A 19,021-nucleotide genomic window follows, 5' to 3' on the forward strand; every position below is an offset into this window, starting at 1 on the left:
TGCTGCCGTATTTCCACCTTGATGATAATGGACTGAACCTCTGAACCTGTAGGCCAGCCCCAATTAATTGTTGCCTTTATAAGAGTTGCCTTGGTTATGGTGTCTTTTCACAGCAGTAAAACCCTAAGACACTAGGTAAGGATTCTACCACCAACCTAAATCTCCAGCTAAAAAAGTATTAACTAATGTAGTTGCTAAATCTTTGTTTAGATTTCATTTAAAATAGCTTAAAAACTGCCCTTTGATTAATTTTCCTCAGGCATATCATTGTCAAATACCATGGTAAATGCAGGCTTGACTTCTTTTAAAAAAATAGAAGAAGCAAATGCAAGAGAACTTGAACTGGTATGTAGTGTTCTGTGCTCCCAGCATTACTGAATTCTTTTTAAATTTCAAACCCCAGTGTATAAAGTCTTCATTCCTATTAAAATGTTTGGATGTAGGATGTGGGTCAGTCAGTAAAGTCCATTCTACGCCAGCCTGAGGATCTGAGTTCAGAGCCCAGCACCCATGTTGGAAACTAAACCCAGAGTCCTATGCCCAGGACTCCAGCTCTTGGGAGGTGAAAACAGGAAGATCTGGGCATGGTGGTCATGGGGTTCAGTGCAGTCACTGAGCACCGGCTGCAGCCTGTCTCCTAAGAACAAAGGTGGTGAGCAACTAAGAAAACTTCTTCCTCACCACCTTTGATCTCTGGTCTCCTCACCATGTACTATCACTTACATACTTACATACATGACCATATACAGCACACACAAAAATATCTTCTTCATAGTCATAAGTATTTCAATTACAGAGGTTTGGGGTGAGAAACCTTATTAACATGTGAAGTTTAAGAAATATTTTTGTAAGAGTTTTAAGTGTTTGTGATAAGCGTATAATGATGTGAATATGTTTAGATTTTAAATAGACACCCGCCATTTGGGACCCAGATAAAAGAAGCTGTGATGTATCTGCCAAAGTATGAGCTTGAGGTAGAGCAGGTGAATATTCTCTTCCTAAGCATTTTGACTGTCTTTTTAAAAGTAAAGCTTTTCATTACTACAATTGAAGTCCAGTATGAATAGTGAGATTACTTAAAGCATTTAATACTTATTCTGTTTTTTGAAGATTTCAAGATACAGTGATACTGAGGCAGAAATACTGGTGACCATTATATTAAGAAACTTTGAGCAGCTGCAAACTAAAAGAACAGCGCCCAACTTTCACTATACTACCTTAATCATAGGTGATGCAGATAACCAAGTCGTTTGTAAGCACAAAATTATGTGAGTAATTATGAAATAGCTATTTGATTTTATTTTTAAATATATTGTGAATGAAGTTATTACTAGAACATACAGTAATTAGATCACTAAATCATTAATTAAATTACAGATTTCTGATGTAACAGTGGGACAGGTTTTTCCCAAGAGAAAGAAGAAGAAGATTAATTCTGGGTGTGTTGCTTTAGGTCATTCTATTTAGAATTAAATGAAGATGTTATAAAGTCTGTTACCATGGAGGATTTGTAGCAAGAGAACAGATGGACTCTGCTGCTTCTTTTTCCTTTATGGTTTTACTATTCTTTGAATATAGTCTTCTGCTCAACTCAGAATATAATACATGGAAATAGCTACTATAACTCAATTACAGCATTACTTCATTACAGACGACACGTAATCAGATCAAACATATAGGAAAGACCCTTCCATATGCCTAGTTTTCTAGTGTGCCATTTCATAATTTTCTTTTCAGCTGTTTTTAGATACTGTTTTTTTTCCTCCGAATGTCATAAATAAACTAAAGATAATAGTTTCTATGGTAGCTAGTCCTCTTTCAGTGCTAAATAGGCTCCAAATACTGAATTGCTTAGCATTTGTGTGAGATAGGTGCATCATAATTCGCATTTTTTAGAGGAGAACGTTGATGCAAAGGCTTTACTCGCATATGCCAGCGTCTTGTAGCTAGTTGATAACAAAGTCTAGATTGACTTTCAGAGTCCTCATGCCAGAGCCTGCACTTACTGCTGCTGTAGCACTAGTTCAGGAATGGCAGAGACTAAATACAGATTCTAATTGTCAGGATACAGGAGGATGCCTGCAAGATTTCTTCTATTTTTGGGGGGGTTGCAGTGGAACTTTATAGATAGTATTCAAGAGAGTAGGAGGGCTCCCTAGGCCCCTCCTATTATTATGGGGGTCTGAGATGGAAATTGTGAGGGAGATGCTCAGTGTTGGGGGCCGAGTTGAGATGGACTCCTCAGCAACTGAGGGCCTCTCTCTTGCTTTCAGTGTCCTTGCTGGGGGTGGGTGGTTCAGGGTTTCTTACTCCTTAGAGGCCATGTAGGCCATGAGGTCCACCACCCTGTTGCTGTAGCTGTATTCATTGTCATACCAGGAAATGAGCTTCACAAAGTTGTCATTGAGAGCAATGCCAGCACCAGCATCAAAGGTGGAAGAGTGGGAGTTGCTGTTGAAGTCACAGGAGACAATCTGGTCCTCAGTGTAGCCCAGGATGCCCTTTAGTGGACCCTTGGCTTCCTGCTTCACCATCTTCTTGATGTCATCATACTTGGCAGGTTTCTCCAGGCGGCATGTCAGAGCCACAACAGATACATTGTGGGTAGGAACACAGAAGGCTATGCCAGTGAGCTTCCCATTCAGCTCTGGGATGACCTTGCCCACAGCCTTGAAAGCACCAGAGAATGCAGGGATGATGTTCTAGGCTGCCCCATGGTCATCACACCACAGCTTTCCAGAGGTGCCATCCACAGTCTTCTGAGTGACAGTGATGGCATGGAATGTGATCATGAGCCCTGCTACAATGCCAAAGTTATCATGGATAACCTTAGTTAGGGGGGCTAAGCAGTTGGCGGTACAGGATACATTGCTCACAATCTTGAGTGAGTTGTTATATTTCTCATGGTTCACACCCATCACAAACATGGGGGCATTGACTGAAGGGTCAGAGATGATGACCCTTTTGGCCCCACCCTTCAAGTGGCCTGGCCTTCTCCATGGTGGTGAAGACGCCAGTAGACTCCACAACATACTCAGCACCAGCATCACCCCATTTGATGTTAGCAGGATCGCGCTCCTGGAAGATGGTGATGGGCTTCCCATTGATGACAAGCTTCCCATTCTCAGCCTTGACTGTGCCATTGAACTTGCCATGGGTAGAGTCACACTGGAACATGTAGACCATGTAGTTGAGGTCAATGAAAGGGTCGTTGATGGCAACAATCTCCACTTTGCCAGATCCAGAGCAGAAGGCAGCCCTGGTAACCAGCGCCCAATATGGCCAAATTAGTTCATACTGACCTTCACCATCTTGTCTAAGGGATAAGGCTGGCACTGCATAAGAAGATGCAGCTGTCTCTGGAACAGGGAGAAGCAGAGAGGTTCCAGCAAGATTTCTAAAGGAGCTGAACAACAGATGTTCTTCTCATAGTAACTGCTCTTCTTAAACTAACCCTGGCACATTTAGAGAGAACATGCCATATATAAGTCCTTATTTCTAGGGACTATGAGAATTCAGTTCAATAATAAGTTTTTTCTTGTTTGTGTCAATATCAGATACAAACTATTTCAAATTTAATTTAAAAGACTGTCGAAGTGATTGTACATAATCATACTTAAAGTGGTATTGATTCAGAAGCAACTCATGTCTTACTGATAGCAACTATATATTCCTATTTGGCCTCAAATGAGTCGGTGTAACTTGGGATCAATTATTGGTAAAAATCATTTTGGCAAAGGTAGTTCCACGGTCATTTGTAGTAGAACATGCCTGTAACCCCAGCAATTGAGAGGTGGAGGCAGGAGGCTCAGGAGTTTGAGGTCATTATTAGTTGCATAGCAAGTTTGAGGAGACACACACACAAACAAAATCTCTACTGACACATTATTTTTCTTCTCAGATTTGATGAAAGTGGTTTTCAGTAATTTTCTACTACTATTCAGGACCTGTCTTAAGAAAAAATAGTCTTTGAAATCAATATATTAGTTCATCTAGTGCTAGGATCATTTTAAATTATACATTACTGCTTTTCAGGGATTCTGTCTTGTTAAAAAGTGGAAATTGGCTTAAAAAAATTGATGTGAAGAGAGCTCTTATATCAGAAGATCTGAGCATAAATCTAATTAGTTCTGATTATGGTAAGTTAGTTGAAGTAATGAAGATATCAATGTAAAAATGTGACAGCATTTAAGAATTATTTCCTTTATGCTATCTGGTACAGAATAATGATGTACTTACTATGAATAAACATTGAGGATAACTTCACATATGAAGATCGCATAATTCAGTTCTGTTTGTTTACTTATAAACCATTGTTTTTTTAAGACAGTTAAATAACAACTATAGAATTTAAAACTTTATTAAGATACATTCCTTTTCATTGGTTATGTTTTAATCTTTTCAACATATTTTAATTTTCTGTACTTCTTAGCTCTAGTGCTAAGATATAAAAAATGAGATATAAAAATAGCTTTGTGCAAGGATTTTAATAAGCATTTGCATATATTTTTTCTCTTTCCAGTTGGTCTTGATATTCACCAGAAGTTTACAGTCTTTTATTTAGGACCGAGGAAGTTTGTAAATCAAACAGTTATGAAAAGAAGCTCAGAAACAGGTATTTCTCATTCTGAATACTCAGATAGAGCTACTGCAGCAGGATCCAATAAAGGTAAATAGCACTGTTAACCTCTGCTTTCAACATCAGTATGACCAGGGAGGATTGTTACTACAGGAAAACTTCATTCAAATTGTTGCTCTCTGGAATTACATATTTAGGTTTCATATAATAATAACAGCACCATATTATGCTAATAATATACTAGGAATTCTCTCTTGTGATTCATATATTTCAAAATAGGGTGATAGTTGGGCAACAAATTATTTGATTAGTTTTATATGTATTATTTCTCTTCATGTGTACTTCACATCTAGGACAATTGTCTAGAGAAGAACAGCGATGTGTGGTAACCCACAGACTTGATAAAGCAGAGTAGAATAGAAGTGAACTTTTTACTTAACTTTCTATTATGAGTGATTTTAAGCATACACTGATATAGGTAGAAGTGTGTAATGAACCTAGTCGTACTCGCTAGCTACCTTAAACAAGAATCAACTCATAGCTTTTACTCTGTACCCAATATCTTGTTTCAGTGTTTTTCCTTTTATATTCTGAAACAAAATTGTAAGTAAGTTGTAAACAATAAATATTTTTAAAGCTATACTTTACACACATAAGCTAATGTCATATATTACTAAGTTGATGTTGGAATTACTGGTTCACATGCTATATAAAGTATATACTTCTATACATCTTGGCATTACAGAGGTGTACCAGATTGGCTCCTTAATCCTTTTGGCTTGTCTCTAGTCATTTCATCAGTTCTCTCATAGTGCCACAGGCGAGAGGAGTTATGCACATCACAGGAAGTTGGTGGTAGAACTCGTTGCCATATCCTGATGAACAGAACTAAGCTAACACTAGGACTGCTGTCAAACCATCACAATTGCTGCTTCAGTCAGGTGTTATCCTGAACATAAATCCAAGTGAAAATAACCCAACCAAGAATAGTCCCCTTTAAACAAATGCAAAGAAAGGGGACCACAAATGAGAGGACACATACACTCCAGAAGATAAAAGTAGAACAAAGAAACTTTAAAAATGTGAAGTAGCATTCCATTATAACACCCTACACAGTGATGGCTGCTCAGTACCAGAAAGGAAAGGTGAGGAGCTGAACATCAGTGACTGAGGACTCAAATAAGCAGAAAAGGAACTTAGTTCAAGACCTAACCAAGAAAGTTAAAATCAGCTTAATACCTAGGCAACAAAGTTACCAAAGTAGATGAAAGAGTCAATAACAGGAAAAACCAGCAAGGAAATTGAGATGCTTAAAATACATTTTAGAAATGGAAACAAACCCAACAGAATCCACCAGCCAGACAAGACCAATCTGAAGAACAAACCACAGTGATGAGAACAAGGATTAAAAAAAAAAACAACAAATACAGACATACATAAAGTGAGAAATTATAATGAACATGACCAACACCTTGAAGAAACATTCAGGAGACTAAACCTAAGAATCTACAGGATAAGTCATGTCAAATAGTTTAGACAATTTATTAATGAAATTATAGCTGAGAATTTGAATATACAAAAAATAGACAGTTAAACAAAGGAAGCATTTAGAACCCCAAATAGATTTGATCAAAAAAGAACCTTATGATTTAACATAGTCACAATGTCAAAAATAAAAGTAAACAATACAAACAGCTATAGGGGGGAAAACAGAGAGGCAAACACATCAGTATAACATCCAGATCTGTCATCTGCAACCTTAACTATTGAGCCAGGAAGGCAGAAAACAATACATTTCAAGTCCTGAAAGTAAATAACTATCCAGAGGGTTATACTGAAAAAAGTATGCTATTAAAATTGAGAAGAAATAGGAATATTTTAGCCAAGCACAAGCTAAGGCAACTTATGCTAACTAAGCCAGAAATACAGAAAAATTCTGAAAAGAATAATGGATACAGAGAAAGAAGAAAGACTGACTCATCTACTAGAACACAGGAAAGAATACCCATTATATGAAGGCAGGGAACTGAGAGGGACTTAATCATGCTCAATACAGCAAACCAGCAAGCATCCAGTACTACCAGGGGAAGAAGAAAAGATTTAACAACAAGCCAGCAAACCATAACAACAACTAATAGAATCATTGGTAATCGCAAACCCTTCAGTAATTGAATTGCTTTCAAAAAAGTTTGTAGAAATGAAAGACTCAAAACCAAAATAAAGCACAGTAAAAGCCATCATCAGCACTTTGAATAAAAATGCCCTTCACTTATCAGTGAAACGACATGTCCTGTAATAGTTCTTTGTTGCTGTAATAAAACACTAACCAAAAGCAACCTGGGTGATGGATGTTTTTATTGGCTTACAGGCTACATACAATCTTGGAGAACAGGACGGAAGATTGAGATAGGAACCTGAAGACATGAGCTAAAACAAAAGCCATAGAGGAACTCTGATTACTGCCTCACTTCCAAGATTCCCACTCAGCTACTTTTTTTTATATGTTTAGCCCCACCTGCCTATGTATGGTACTGCCTACAGTGGGCTGGGCCCTATTATATCAACTGACAATCAAGAAAATGTCCTCACTAACACAGCCACAGCCTACTCAAATAGAGACAGTTTCTTTGTTGAGATGATCTCTTCTTTGCTATGTCAAGTTGATAATTGAGATTAGCCATCACAGGGATTAACAAGATTAAAAAACAAGATCTAATTACCCCTCATCTCCCAAGAAACTCCTATAAACTAGAAAAAAACAACCAAAAATTTACAGTCTATTCCTCACCAAGCAAATAGAAGCCACAAGTAGGCTGGTATAATCATTCCCACATTGCTAAGTAGACTTCAAATAAAAACTACTCAGAAAAAAAAAACATATACCACATATTAGTAAAGGGAAACCATTCATCCAAACGTTATAAGCATTGTAAATATTTATATATTTATGGGGGGACTTTCTTGGACCAGCCAGTGATATGATGACACAGAAGCTAATTGATATTTTAAAGATTAGCCTTTTGCTGAGCAGTCTCCTGACTATTCTAACCCAATCCTGGCACTACATCCCATCATGTGGCCAGGTATACCTCTTGTGTTCTGCTTTGGTTTCTCTGTTTGCTGGCTGAATCTTCCACTGTCTTAGGATTTTACTGCTGTGAACAGACATCATGACCAGGCACCTCTTATAAGTACAACAGTTTATTGGGGCTGGTTTACAGGCTCAGAGGTTCAGTCCAGTATCATCAAGATGAGAACATGGCAACATCCAGGCAGATATGGTGCAGAAGGAGCTGAGAGTTCTACATCTTCATCTGAAGCTTGCTAGTAGAATACTGCCTTCCAAATAACTAGGATAAGGGTCTTAAAGCCCACACCCATAGTGACACACCTGCTCCAACAGGGCCTAACCTTCTAATAGTGCTACTTCTTGGGCCAAGCATATACAAACATCACACCAACCTCTGATTTTTCTGCCTGGAAGATTCATCCTCTGCTTCCTGCCCAGCTATTGGCCATCAGATCTTTATTACAGCCAATCAGATACAATTCTAGAGTGTCTTAGGCAGGTGAGGAAGAACAAGTATTTATAGAATATGAGACAGGTGTTGGGCCATAGAAATAACAATACCAATATTCTGCCAGCATTTCTCTTTCTGCTGGAGCAGAATGAACAATTGAGTATACAGAGAGACACTTTCACGCAGTGTACCCCAACATGTACTGAATCTTGAGGACCACAGTTTTCTGAAATAAACAGTAATAACATTAAAGATCACATGGGTCCTGACACAGTGATAGTAGGAGACTCACTTAACTACCTCACTGTCACAGGTCTCATAGGTCCTGACACAGGAATAGTGGGCAACTCACTAACTACCTACCTCATTGTCAGAGAGGCCTTTCAAACTAAAAGACAGCCAAGGAGCTTCAGAACAAATTATACCACCTGTCAACAGCACATAAGAGAGAGCTAAACAATACTTCATCAATAGATAAAGCATGTACTCCTCACTCCTGACAAGACCTTGGAATCCTGCTGTGAAATACTGAGGAATTCCCAGAATTCCTGTCAAGTTTCTAGACCCCAGTTAATTTCTGCTAAGAGGAGCACAGGTGTATACACTGTTCTGGTGCACCATCTTGTGGCCACTTTTCAAAACACAGCTCTCAAAAGTCTTGGATAAAGAGGCTTTATGATAAAAGAACAATTTACAAGGCATTTTCTCCTAGTTATCTCTTCTCTTAAATAGTAGATTTTCTAAGTAAGTTAAATGAATGCTTTGGGGTAGAATCCGCACAGCTACCATAACTAGAGGCAGAATGCTTGGGAGAAAAGACTCTGGAAGTTGACTACAGAAATTTGAATCTCCCAATTTTCTATATTTCAAGCCCATAGTCTGAGCATGTACTCTGCATCTGCTATGAGTTAGGTTTCTCACGTACACTGTAGAAGACAACTAAGGATAACCAGATAGTTGAGGAAGATGTGGAACATGGAAAATCCTCAAAGGAAACAAAAGTGGATAAAAGAACAATGGGACGATCCCAGAATATAATAAACATACTAGCAGCCACCTAGAAATTAAGCATTAATTTGCTACTATAAAATGTAATAATAAACCATAGATGAAAAGGATAAGAATAGTCACAAAGAAGGCAAGTTTGTGATTAGATTCACACACTGGAGACAAAGTACAATCTAAATGATCCCTGGGATCCATGTGGTAGGAGAGAAACAACTCCAGCAAGTTGTTTGGCCACACATACACACACAAATAAAGATTTGTTTTTTCCGAGACAGGGTGTGTGTGTGTGTGTGTGTGTGTGTGTGTGTGTGTGTGTGGCAATAGGTGTCCTGGAAGTTATTATGTAGACCAGGCTAGCCTTGAACTCAGAGATCCTTCTGTCTCTGGCTGCAGAGTGCTGCACCACCACGCATGGCCTTAACACTTTCTATTTTAAAAATAGATTTTTTTTTACAATATAGTAGACATCTGTAGTAACCAGAAGATGGGGTTGTTCCATTACTTTTGTAGTTCTTGAGATTTTTTTTTTATCTCTAGTTTCAGAAATAATTACACAGAATTTTTTTCTGTCTTTTACAATGGTCACAAAATGACTTTATCTGAGTGTTTTATTTTCCAAGTCATGTTTGGTTGATAACACTGTTAAACAACTATTTACTTTCAGATACCAGGGATTTATTATTATTATTAATACTTTATTGACACTTGTATGTGATGGTTAATCTTCACTATGAATTTGACTGGATTTACAATCACATAGGAAAAACACTTCTGGTTTCAGGAAGTATATGTGCTCTGTATGTGAATATGTGTACAGAATGCAGGTGTACACAGAGGACAGAGGCATTGAATCTCCTTGGAGTGTAAATTACAGGCAGTTTTGAGTCACTCTGGCTTCTGTGAGCTTGGGTCCTCTAAAAGGCAGTGCATGCTCTTAACCACTGAGCTGTCTGTCTCCAATTGTCAGATGTTTTGTCACACTGCTACACAGATTTTGTTGCTGTGACACCTGAAACAATTTAACTGTTGAAGAATTTATTTTAGCTTAGCAGTTAATGCTTCTACTAGCCGGCTGCAGTGGGTCTGGGCCTGTGGTGAGGTAGTAAGCCCTGGGGTCAGGGTGTAGAACTGCTGAAGTAGGGTAGAACTGCTCTTCTAGGAGCAGAAAGAAACAAATAGGATCCAGGGAGGGAGGTAAGTCCTTCAAAGCAATTTCTCTGCAAGCTTACAGAGCAGGACCCCAAGTCCTAGCACCGCTCTTGATGGTGCTGGGTTATAAACCCTGGATGATTTTATACAGAGGATGGCAAGAGCCTGTGTGTATCCGTCACCTCCCAGTGATTACACACACCAGTCAGGGACCGACACCTGAGACTTGGGGAGAAATTGTGTATCCAAACTATAGAGTACCTATCATACCAACTGTCTCAGTCCCAAAGAGACCAGACTTTGTAGTGAGAAGCCTCATCCGTTCCTCCAGACTGCTACAGATAGATTGTGTCTAGTTGTGCCATGACTTGAAAGGATTGAACAAGGACACTGAAAACAAAAAGGCCAAGGAAGGCTGTAAAGGTCTTGAGTGCTTTGCAATATTCCAGGTCACATAACAGTGACCTCTAGCTAGAATATCTTGTCCTTGTCCCTTTCCTGTGTCCAGACCCTTCTATCCTATAAGAACAATTAAGATATTCTCTTCTCCTCAATGTTACTAGTCATAACTAAGACCAAGAAAAAAACATATTTTTATGTATTTAAATATATTTAAAACATAGTAAATGTAGCAGGCTTGGTAGCAGTTCTAGTTGGGGAACTGAAGCAGGAGGCGCAGGACTTTTAAGGCCAGAACAGGCAACTTAGATGCTTTTTCAAAACAACAGGTAGGAAAAGCAGGCTGGGGTACAGCTCGGTGGTAGAGTGCTTACTTAGCATGCACAGAACCTAAGCTCAATCCTTAGTACAATAATAATAATAATAATAATAATAATCAGAAAACCCACATATGGTTACATATTAATTTTCTATACTTATATATAGAGATTAATTTGTATCAATATAATATATGTGATTAATAAATTATATATGTGGATACATTTGTTACAGCCTAGAGACACCAAATTGGAAGTATTCTTTCCTTTCTTTGAATTTTTATAGCAAATTTTATGTCCCTAGAGCATTTATTTATAGTTCACTAAGTTTATATGATGTCCTAATTACTAACCAGTCAGGATTCCATCAAAATGCTGTGAGATTTGCTTGTTTTCAAATGCTCAGCCTTAAGTACAGAACATAGTTTAAAATCCCTGTCTTCATTCTTACTTCCATAAGGATGCAATTTATTGTTGATACTTTGCTGTATTTGGCTGTACTTACATTAGAGAAGATAAAAGCAGCTCATAGGTGGCTAGATGTTCCATATGAAAAGCTAGGATGAATTTGATAGTGGGACAGAGACTGTTGTTAGAAATACCTCTTTAAAAAACTGTATAGGTTAATATTTGAAAAAATGTGAAAGTCATATTTTTGCTAATACTTTGTATCAGAGAATGGACTGAAAGTGTATTACATTCATAATAGTATTTATAACATATGGATTTTTTTCTTGCCTTAATTTAGGAATGGCTACCAGCAAAAAACCTGGGAACCGAGAATGCAATCATCATTGTAAAAATAAACATGCATGTGGACATGACTGCTGTGAGTGTTGTTAGGATATTTCAAAATCCTTGCAGAGGATCTGAGTCCAGTTCCAATCACCCACAGTAGTAGTCTACAACTTCAGTCCCAGGGCCTATGACCCCCCTTCTTCTGGCCTCCAAGGCTGACTGCTCTCATATGTGCATGTGTGCATGTGTGCATGCACACACACACACACACACGGATAAAAACAAAATTAAAAAGGTGTATTTAGTGAATAATAATCATATGCTAATTTTATGCATGATATTTATAACATTCAACTTAAAATTTTAATAGATTTCCTTCATGATAGGAGAAAACAACATGAAAAAACTAAATGTTAGATTTGACATTTCAAAGACATTTAGTTTTGTTTTGTTTTTTAATACTACCAAAAAATGTAATACAATCTAAAATTTCACTGGCCATCTTGTCAAATCTGTTATCCAGTACTTTGGAGGCTGAGGCAGGAAGATTGTGAGTTGAAAGCTAGACTGAGCTGCATAACAAGATCCTGCCTTAAGAAAACAAAAGCACCCAGAAAAGAATCTGTGATCTCTTTTAATAGGTAAAGTTGGAGTTGCACAAAAGCTAGAAGTTAAAGAGTCAGCAATGTCTTCATATCTGTCTGACTTAAAAAGCAGAGACGCTGTTTCTTCTCTTCCTCCAGCTAAGCGACTCAAGGTGAGTTTTAATAGCATCCATCCTTTGTTCTGCAGATAGCCAAATGCAGATGTCACTTGTCCTGTGTGCCACTTAGGAAAGTAGATGTCTACAGTGTTCTTTAAAAGTCTTTATAGACACAACTAGGAGTTATCATAATTTGTAATCAATTGATAAATCTATTTTTGGAACATAACTGCAGCCTTTCTCCTCAAGTCTAGTGACTATTTAAACCAGAGAACAAGAAAAGAAGTCTCAGCTTGACTTTGTTCACCAGCAGTTGGAACTAGGCAGTGTTGTCCTGTCTTGACTTTGAGCTGGACTGGGTTGGAAATTCTGAAGTAAATTTAGATTCTTGGCTGTGAATGAACAAGAGTCTTCCTTCCAAGTGATGAAGTAGTGAAGCAGTCTGCTGCTTGGTAGCTAGTCACACATATCCTCTCTTGGTCTACAAAGCTAGTCTAGGAAATAGCCAGGGCTACACAGAGAGACCCTGTCTCAAAAATAAATAAATAAAAAGAAAAGGAAGGAGTTATGATGGCTTATGTTTTCCCTCTTTTCTCTTTCCCTTCATTCCTACTTTTTTAAAAATATTCTTATTTCTTTCCATCTCTTTAAGAATAGAGGATATGCCAGTATGCCAAAGTATATTGATAATTAAGACACATTTAGTCTCAATGTTTGCATTTCTGGTTGAATAAAGAATACAAATAAGCAGCGATTCTGTGACAGAAGTGTAAGGTACTTGATTTTAGATCAAGAGTGTACTCAATGCATATTTGATGAACTAGAAGTGATCCTATAAGAAGTGAGTGAGATTGAAAGATAATTCAGGTACAGAGAATGCTAACAAAAATGATGATGGTGATTGGTAGACTAAATGTTAAAGGTCTGGAGTATTTGGTGGTAGCAGAGAGATCTTCCAAGTAGCTGACATAACATACTGTATCTGGAAAAGTAGCAAGCAGTGAGGCCAAAGAAGAGAATAGGAATATCATGCAAACCATTTTGTTAATTTAGAAATTTATATTTCACCCTCAAACTATTTCTGAGGTGCTTTAATCAATGACATGCTCAGAGTTGGATCATTCTGGCTGGAAATGAAGAGAAGGAGATAAAAGATTTTTAAAAATTGAACATTGGCTGTGAGGGTGAGATGAAAGAAGCAGTCAAAGTAAATGTCCATCTTTCTGGCTGGATCAACTGGGAGAAAAGCTGGGCCTCTCTAGAGCAGGGAGAGTAAGCGCAGTCAAATAGGGGGAGACAGAATAGACTCAATTTAGGAAATACTGGATTTAGGGCTGGAAGTAGTAAAGTGCTCAGTGGTTTAGTGCTTGCCTAAAGTATGTGCACTAGTTACTTTCCTGTTGATGTCCTAAAAAACCCATGGCCAAGGCAACTTACGGAAGAATGTGTTGGGTTTATGGCTCCAGAGGGTGAGTTTCACGTGGGGGAGGTGGCATCAGACAGTTGGCATGGCAGCTGGAGCAGAAGCTAAGGGTCCACATCTTGAACTGCGCATATGAAGCAGAGAGCACAGCATGGAATGGCAGGAGTCTGTAAACTCTCAAAGCCTACCTCCAGTGGCATACTTTGTCCAGAAGGGCCACACCTTGTAAACCTTCCCAAACAATGCTACCAGCTGAGGAAGAAGTGTTGAAATACATGAGCCTTGCGGGCATTCTCATTTGAATTCTGGGTTCAATTTTCAAATGCCCCACCACAGAAAAACAAGACATCCATATAAAGGTGTCCTAGAGGCAGTTAGCTATGCCTGGAAATCAGAAGAGAAAGGGAACAGAAATTTAAATTTGAGAGTCATCCATAGAAATGTGGTAATTTAAGGCATGGAAGTCAAAAGATCTTTCTGACAGTATATCGTATCACATATAGAGGGAGAAGAGAAGGATACATAAAACAAACAAAACCATGAAAACCATCTGTCTTTAAGAAGGGTCTGAGAAGAATATTTGAGTTGAGAACTAGCCCTAGACTCTCCTTATTCATTGATTTCTGGGATTTCTGTACCTGCAATAACTTTACTATTTGATTTATTTGTGAAACTGATAGTTGAACTTGGAATGGCATTTTTTTATTCACAGATACAGATGAACAAATCTCAAAATGTGGACCTTAAACAGTTTGGTTTTACTGGAAGGCCTTCCCTTTCCAGTAATATATCAAGGTACAAATACAATGTTAATATCTAAAGTAAAGTAGTCATTTAAATGCTGCTGTTCCAGATAGCCACCTATTCAAGGAGAGCTAGCCACTCCCTACTCAATGAAAACACTGTAATCATTTAGTTTCATGACACAGCAACAGTATCATAGGGATTTAGTATTTCATGTTACCATTTCTTGAATCTCCCTTATCCTAGGAAACCCACATTTCTTATGTCATCCCCTGGTTATCAGCTTTCTAAGAAACAGGAGGTACTTTACATAGAAGCCCATGTTGGTGTAGCCAGTCTAATTTTTCCCTGCAGGTCTCATTCCATACTAATAATACCTTAAACTTGAAAGTACTCTATAATTTGAAATTTTGTTTGTGCAATATATCTTTTGACCCTCATAACAACCTAGCTCATAAACTAATGTTATCTTATGCTATTTTATATTGTTTCTTTACTGGTTGATTGATGCTTTGAAACAGTATTTTGGTATGTAGCCCACCCTGGCCTTGAATTAATTATATAGTCTAAACTTGTCTCACACTCATCATCCTATTGTCTTAACTTATCAGGTGCTAAGATTATAATTGTATATTTCAAAACATGATATTTATTTAATTTTATTAATAAAAATCTAGACTTCATATTTCCAGTTAGGAACCGGTAGACCTCAGATGATAGATGATTTGTTGTTCTTTTCTTATATCATGATGCAAAGAAGAGAATATTGTATATATAATTTCCTATTCAGCTTAGGGTATTCTTTCCTGAATTTTAAAGTTATCTTTTATTCTTGACTGTTTAACTTTGCATTAGAACGAACTTCAGTACCTTCACTTCCTATCTTCATCTCTTCTCCCACTGAAAAGCTTCTTCCCACATGCCCTCCCTACTTTCACATCTGTGTGTGATCTGCTGCTTTAATTGGGATCCTTTGCATGAGCATGGGCAGGAGCTATTTACTGGAACTTACCAGTGCCTGCCTCACTGAAGAAAGTGATCTTCCTCCTTCTGGTCAACATTAATTGTCAATATCTCTCATTGACAATTAATTGATAGGGGAATTGTAACTGTTAGGATCACGTTCTGTTTATTTACCAACCATTATAGAGCAAGAGCTGACCAATCAGAAGTCTAGATCCCAGCACTATTCCAGAGATCTTGACTCTGCTATCAAAATGACTATAGCTTTATCAGTAGATTCTGAAGACTGTAGGATATTGGCAGGTATCCAGTGGGCATGTAAAGATGACTCAGCACTGGGGCATGTAAAGATGACTCAGCACTGGCCTTCTCCATCAAACACTTGTTTTTACCATTTGCTGCCCAAGCTAATTATGTTCATCACAGAATTGTGAAGTGAATATACCATACTTTTTTATTTATATAAGTAAGTAGTTTCCAAGGCCAGATTCATTATACTTCCTTTTTTATCATTTTGTTTACTTCATAAAGGTCAGAATATTTAAACATCCCTGAATTGTCAATATTAGAGCAGAGGAATCAGCATGTAATCTATGGAAAAGTTCAACAGGGACCATCTGAATATCATGACAAAGGTAAGCTGCTGTTGCTACTAAGCTGTGAGGGAGTTCAATATTGCTAAGATTAACAAGTTGCTTAACTGAAAACCCAACATCTAAAAGGATTCTGAATGTTAACTAGCAATAGTTTTCTCTTGGGTTATTGAACCAATTTCAAAAATTATTTTAGATAATTTCAAATTGTCTTGCTATATACCAAAGTTTTTTTAAAGTATCTTCTATAGAAAGTGTTGACTATTTTATTTAAAGATAGTATGAGAAAGAACTGAGAAAATTAGAAATTCTTGTATTGGGGGCTAGAGAGATGGCTTAGCAGTTAAGTGCACCGACTACTCTTCTAGAGGTCCTGAGTTCAATTCCCAGCAACCACATGGTGGCTCACAATCATCTGTAATAGGATCTGATGCCCTCTTCTGGTGTTTCTGAAGAGCTACAGTGTACTCACATACATGAAATAAATAATTTTTTAAAAAGGAGATTCTTGTGTTAACAAAATATTAAGATGAATATTTTCAGTAATTTAAATAATTTTATGGATTTGAAATTAATTACATTTTCCTAAAATACTTGTGTGACCTTGAGGAAATTGTTTAGCCTCTTTGGGTCTTAGCCTGATTTTTAAAATAAAAGTACTGGGGGCCAGTAAAATGGCTTCACAGGTAAAAGTGCTTGTTCCCAAGCCTGATGACCTATCTCCAGAATCTACTTGGTGGAAAGAGAGAATTCACTCCTGCATGTTGTCCTTTGACCTCCACATAAATGCTGTGTCATGTGACACACATGCAAGGAAACATGTGCATACACATTCACAACAGTAATTTGAAGGCATAGAAACTTTATAGTCTAGATTTGCTTATTATCTGTACCTGTTACTAACGATGCAATAGTACATACAAATTCTTTAGCATTATTATTTTAGGCACTCTTGTTACTAGTGTCATTTCCCTGGTTCATGGTGTTAAAAGCATGATGTATTGAAGTGATGAGAAGTAGCCCTGACCTGTGAACCATTGATCAGGTGGATACATGTAATGTAAATGGAACTGTGAGCTTTGGAGCTTCCTGAGGACATCTTCACACCAGCATTGCCTTTGTTTGAGGCTTTAAGTGTTCTTTAAGATCCTAGGTAGTTGTATATGCAGCCCAGTGGTACAGTGCTTGCCTAGAGACATCCTGGATTCTATCCCAACATGGCAAAAGAAATAATGAACAGATAAATAAATAGATAGGTAACTATATAGGTAATATGAACAAGAACATCTACTACCTCTCATGACGCCCACTGGGCCCAATGTGAGATCAGAGAGGTTTTGTAATCTCACTGGGATAATCAGAGAACTTATCCAACTCATTATTACCACACAGGAAGTTACACTCTGAACCTTTCTTCTTTATCTTTTTTTTTTTTTTTTAACCCATGGCTCTCTGACTTGTTTCTTTCCTGCAGTGCCACACTACTCCCTGCTCTTCCTGTACACCACTTAGACTCCTCCTCCCCCCCCCCCCCCCCCGTTGCTTTCCTGCATGTCTGTAATCTCTCACTTGACTTCCTCTCCACTCATCCTAAACCCTGACACAAGAGCCTTGTCTAGACACCTTCCCCAGTGACATCTGTGCTCTTGCTCCACTGTGAGCACAAGTCTCTCTTCTTTCACTTATGGAAAGAGCCATGCATATGATAGTGAAGCTGACAGGACCTAGAAACAGCCTTCCTGGGCCTGTCTTCTAAGTCTGCCTTTCACCATTGTCTCTCATGCTATACTTACCTACTTCGTTCTCCTACCTGATCATTTTAGACATGTTAGGATGAAATTAAATAATGCTTATAAAATTCATAAAGTAATATCTGATGTAGTTAATGGTAGCAATTAATATGTTTACTATAATTTTCACACATTAGACTATTGTCAAAACATATGTTAAGTTTGAGGATGTTTTAAGAAAAACAGCAATTTAATCATCTGTATTCCAGTTTCAGAAAGTGAAAAAGAAAAAAAGTATTAGAAATTATATGAGACAGCATTTTGAATCATAAAATTTAATTTGGAAGGGACCTTTGTGCAGTTTCTCATTTTACAGTAAAGAAAGCCAAGATTCCAAGAGATTAAATGACTCGCCCAAAATCACATACCTAATTAATGGCAGGGCCAGAAATAGATTCCATATCTCCTGATTCCCAGTCCAAGCCATTTCTAGAAAATGAAATTGACTTTTAGTTATCAGTAGAAAATTGAGTGTTGAACTTATACTGTATGAACTCTGTCACATCTCCACCATCCTGTCCAACCTCACCAACTCATGTATTTTTCCCATTTTTGCATCTACCATTAACCCTCTATTAGTCTCAAAAAGATTTTTTTTCTCCTATTAAGGCTTATCCTGAATTCTGTGTAGTCTTGCTTTTTCTGGGAGTTTAGAAGGCCAGTTATTTCTCTTCTCTATCCCATATTTTCATTGTCTACTTTTTTGTTTTTGTTTGTTGTTTTTGTTTTGTTTTGTTTGTGAGAAAATGTCTCTCTACACACCCTGCCTCACTTGGAGCTGTTGTCCACGTGCCTTCCAGCTTATTCCTGTGCATCCGCTGCCCTGTGCCCTTCCCTCACTCCCTGCTCTCTGCTGTCTGTTCCCTCTGAGCGCATAAACATACTTAGGCCATTGCCTTTTTCAACCACAGCTAGCTTCCATCTCACTAACCATGACCTGGGTGATAAGTGACTTGAAATTCTACAAAAAGACCCTTTTAGATGGACCTAGGCACATATGTAATTAATTGTTGTGCAGCTGGGTTGCCATATAGGACTCCTAAAATGGCAGCAGGAGCTGTCTCTGATGCCATTGCCTGTCTAAGGATTCCTTT

At 37.8% G+C, this 19,021-nt stretch overlaps 1 protein-coding gene across 3 annotated transcripts in view; it reads left to right on the top strand.

Moving 5' to 3' along the window:
• Nucleotides 1-19,021, top strand: part of HFM1 (helicase for meiosis 1) — a gene marked incomplete at both ends in the record, with an annotated part of 80,778 nt that overhangs the window by 51,765 nt on the left and 9,992 nt on the right. For all 3 annotated transcript variants that reach the window (XM_080925597.1, XM_080925599.1, XM_080925598.1), the window contains 9 exons: nucleotides 260-345; nucleotides 900-983; nucleotides 1,111-1,268; nucleotides 4,036-4,139; nucleotides 4,523-4,669; nucleotides 11,722-11,802; nucleotides 12,353-12,468; nucleotides 14,550-14,632; nucleotides 16,076-16,179. In XM_080925597.1, the coding sequence (XP_080781723.1) occupies nucleotides 260-345; nucleotides 900-983; nucleotides 1,111-1,268; nucleotides 4,036-4,139; nucleotides 4,523-4,669; nucleotides 11,722-11,802; nucleotides 12,353-12,468; nucleotides 14,550-14,632; nucleotides 16,076-16,179 (963 nt within the window). The remainder of the gene's footprint in view (nucleotides 1-259; nucleotides 346-899; nucleotides 984-1,110; nucleotides 1,269-4,035; nucleotides 4,140-4,522; nucleotides 4,670-11,721; nucleotides 11,803-12,352; nucleotides 12,469-14,549; nucleotides 14,633-16,075; nucleotides 16,180-19,021) is intronic.

This window comes from Micromys minutus (genome assembly GCF_963924665.1).
Source record: "Micromys minutus genome assembly, chromosome: 11".
Taxonomy (NCBI): Eukaryota; Metazoa; Chordata; class Mammalia; order Rodentia; family Muridae; genus Micromys; species Micromys minutus.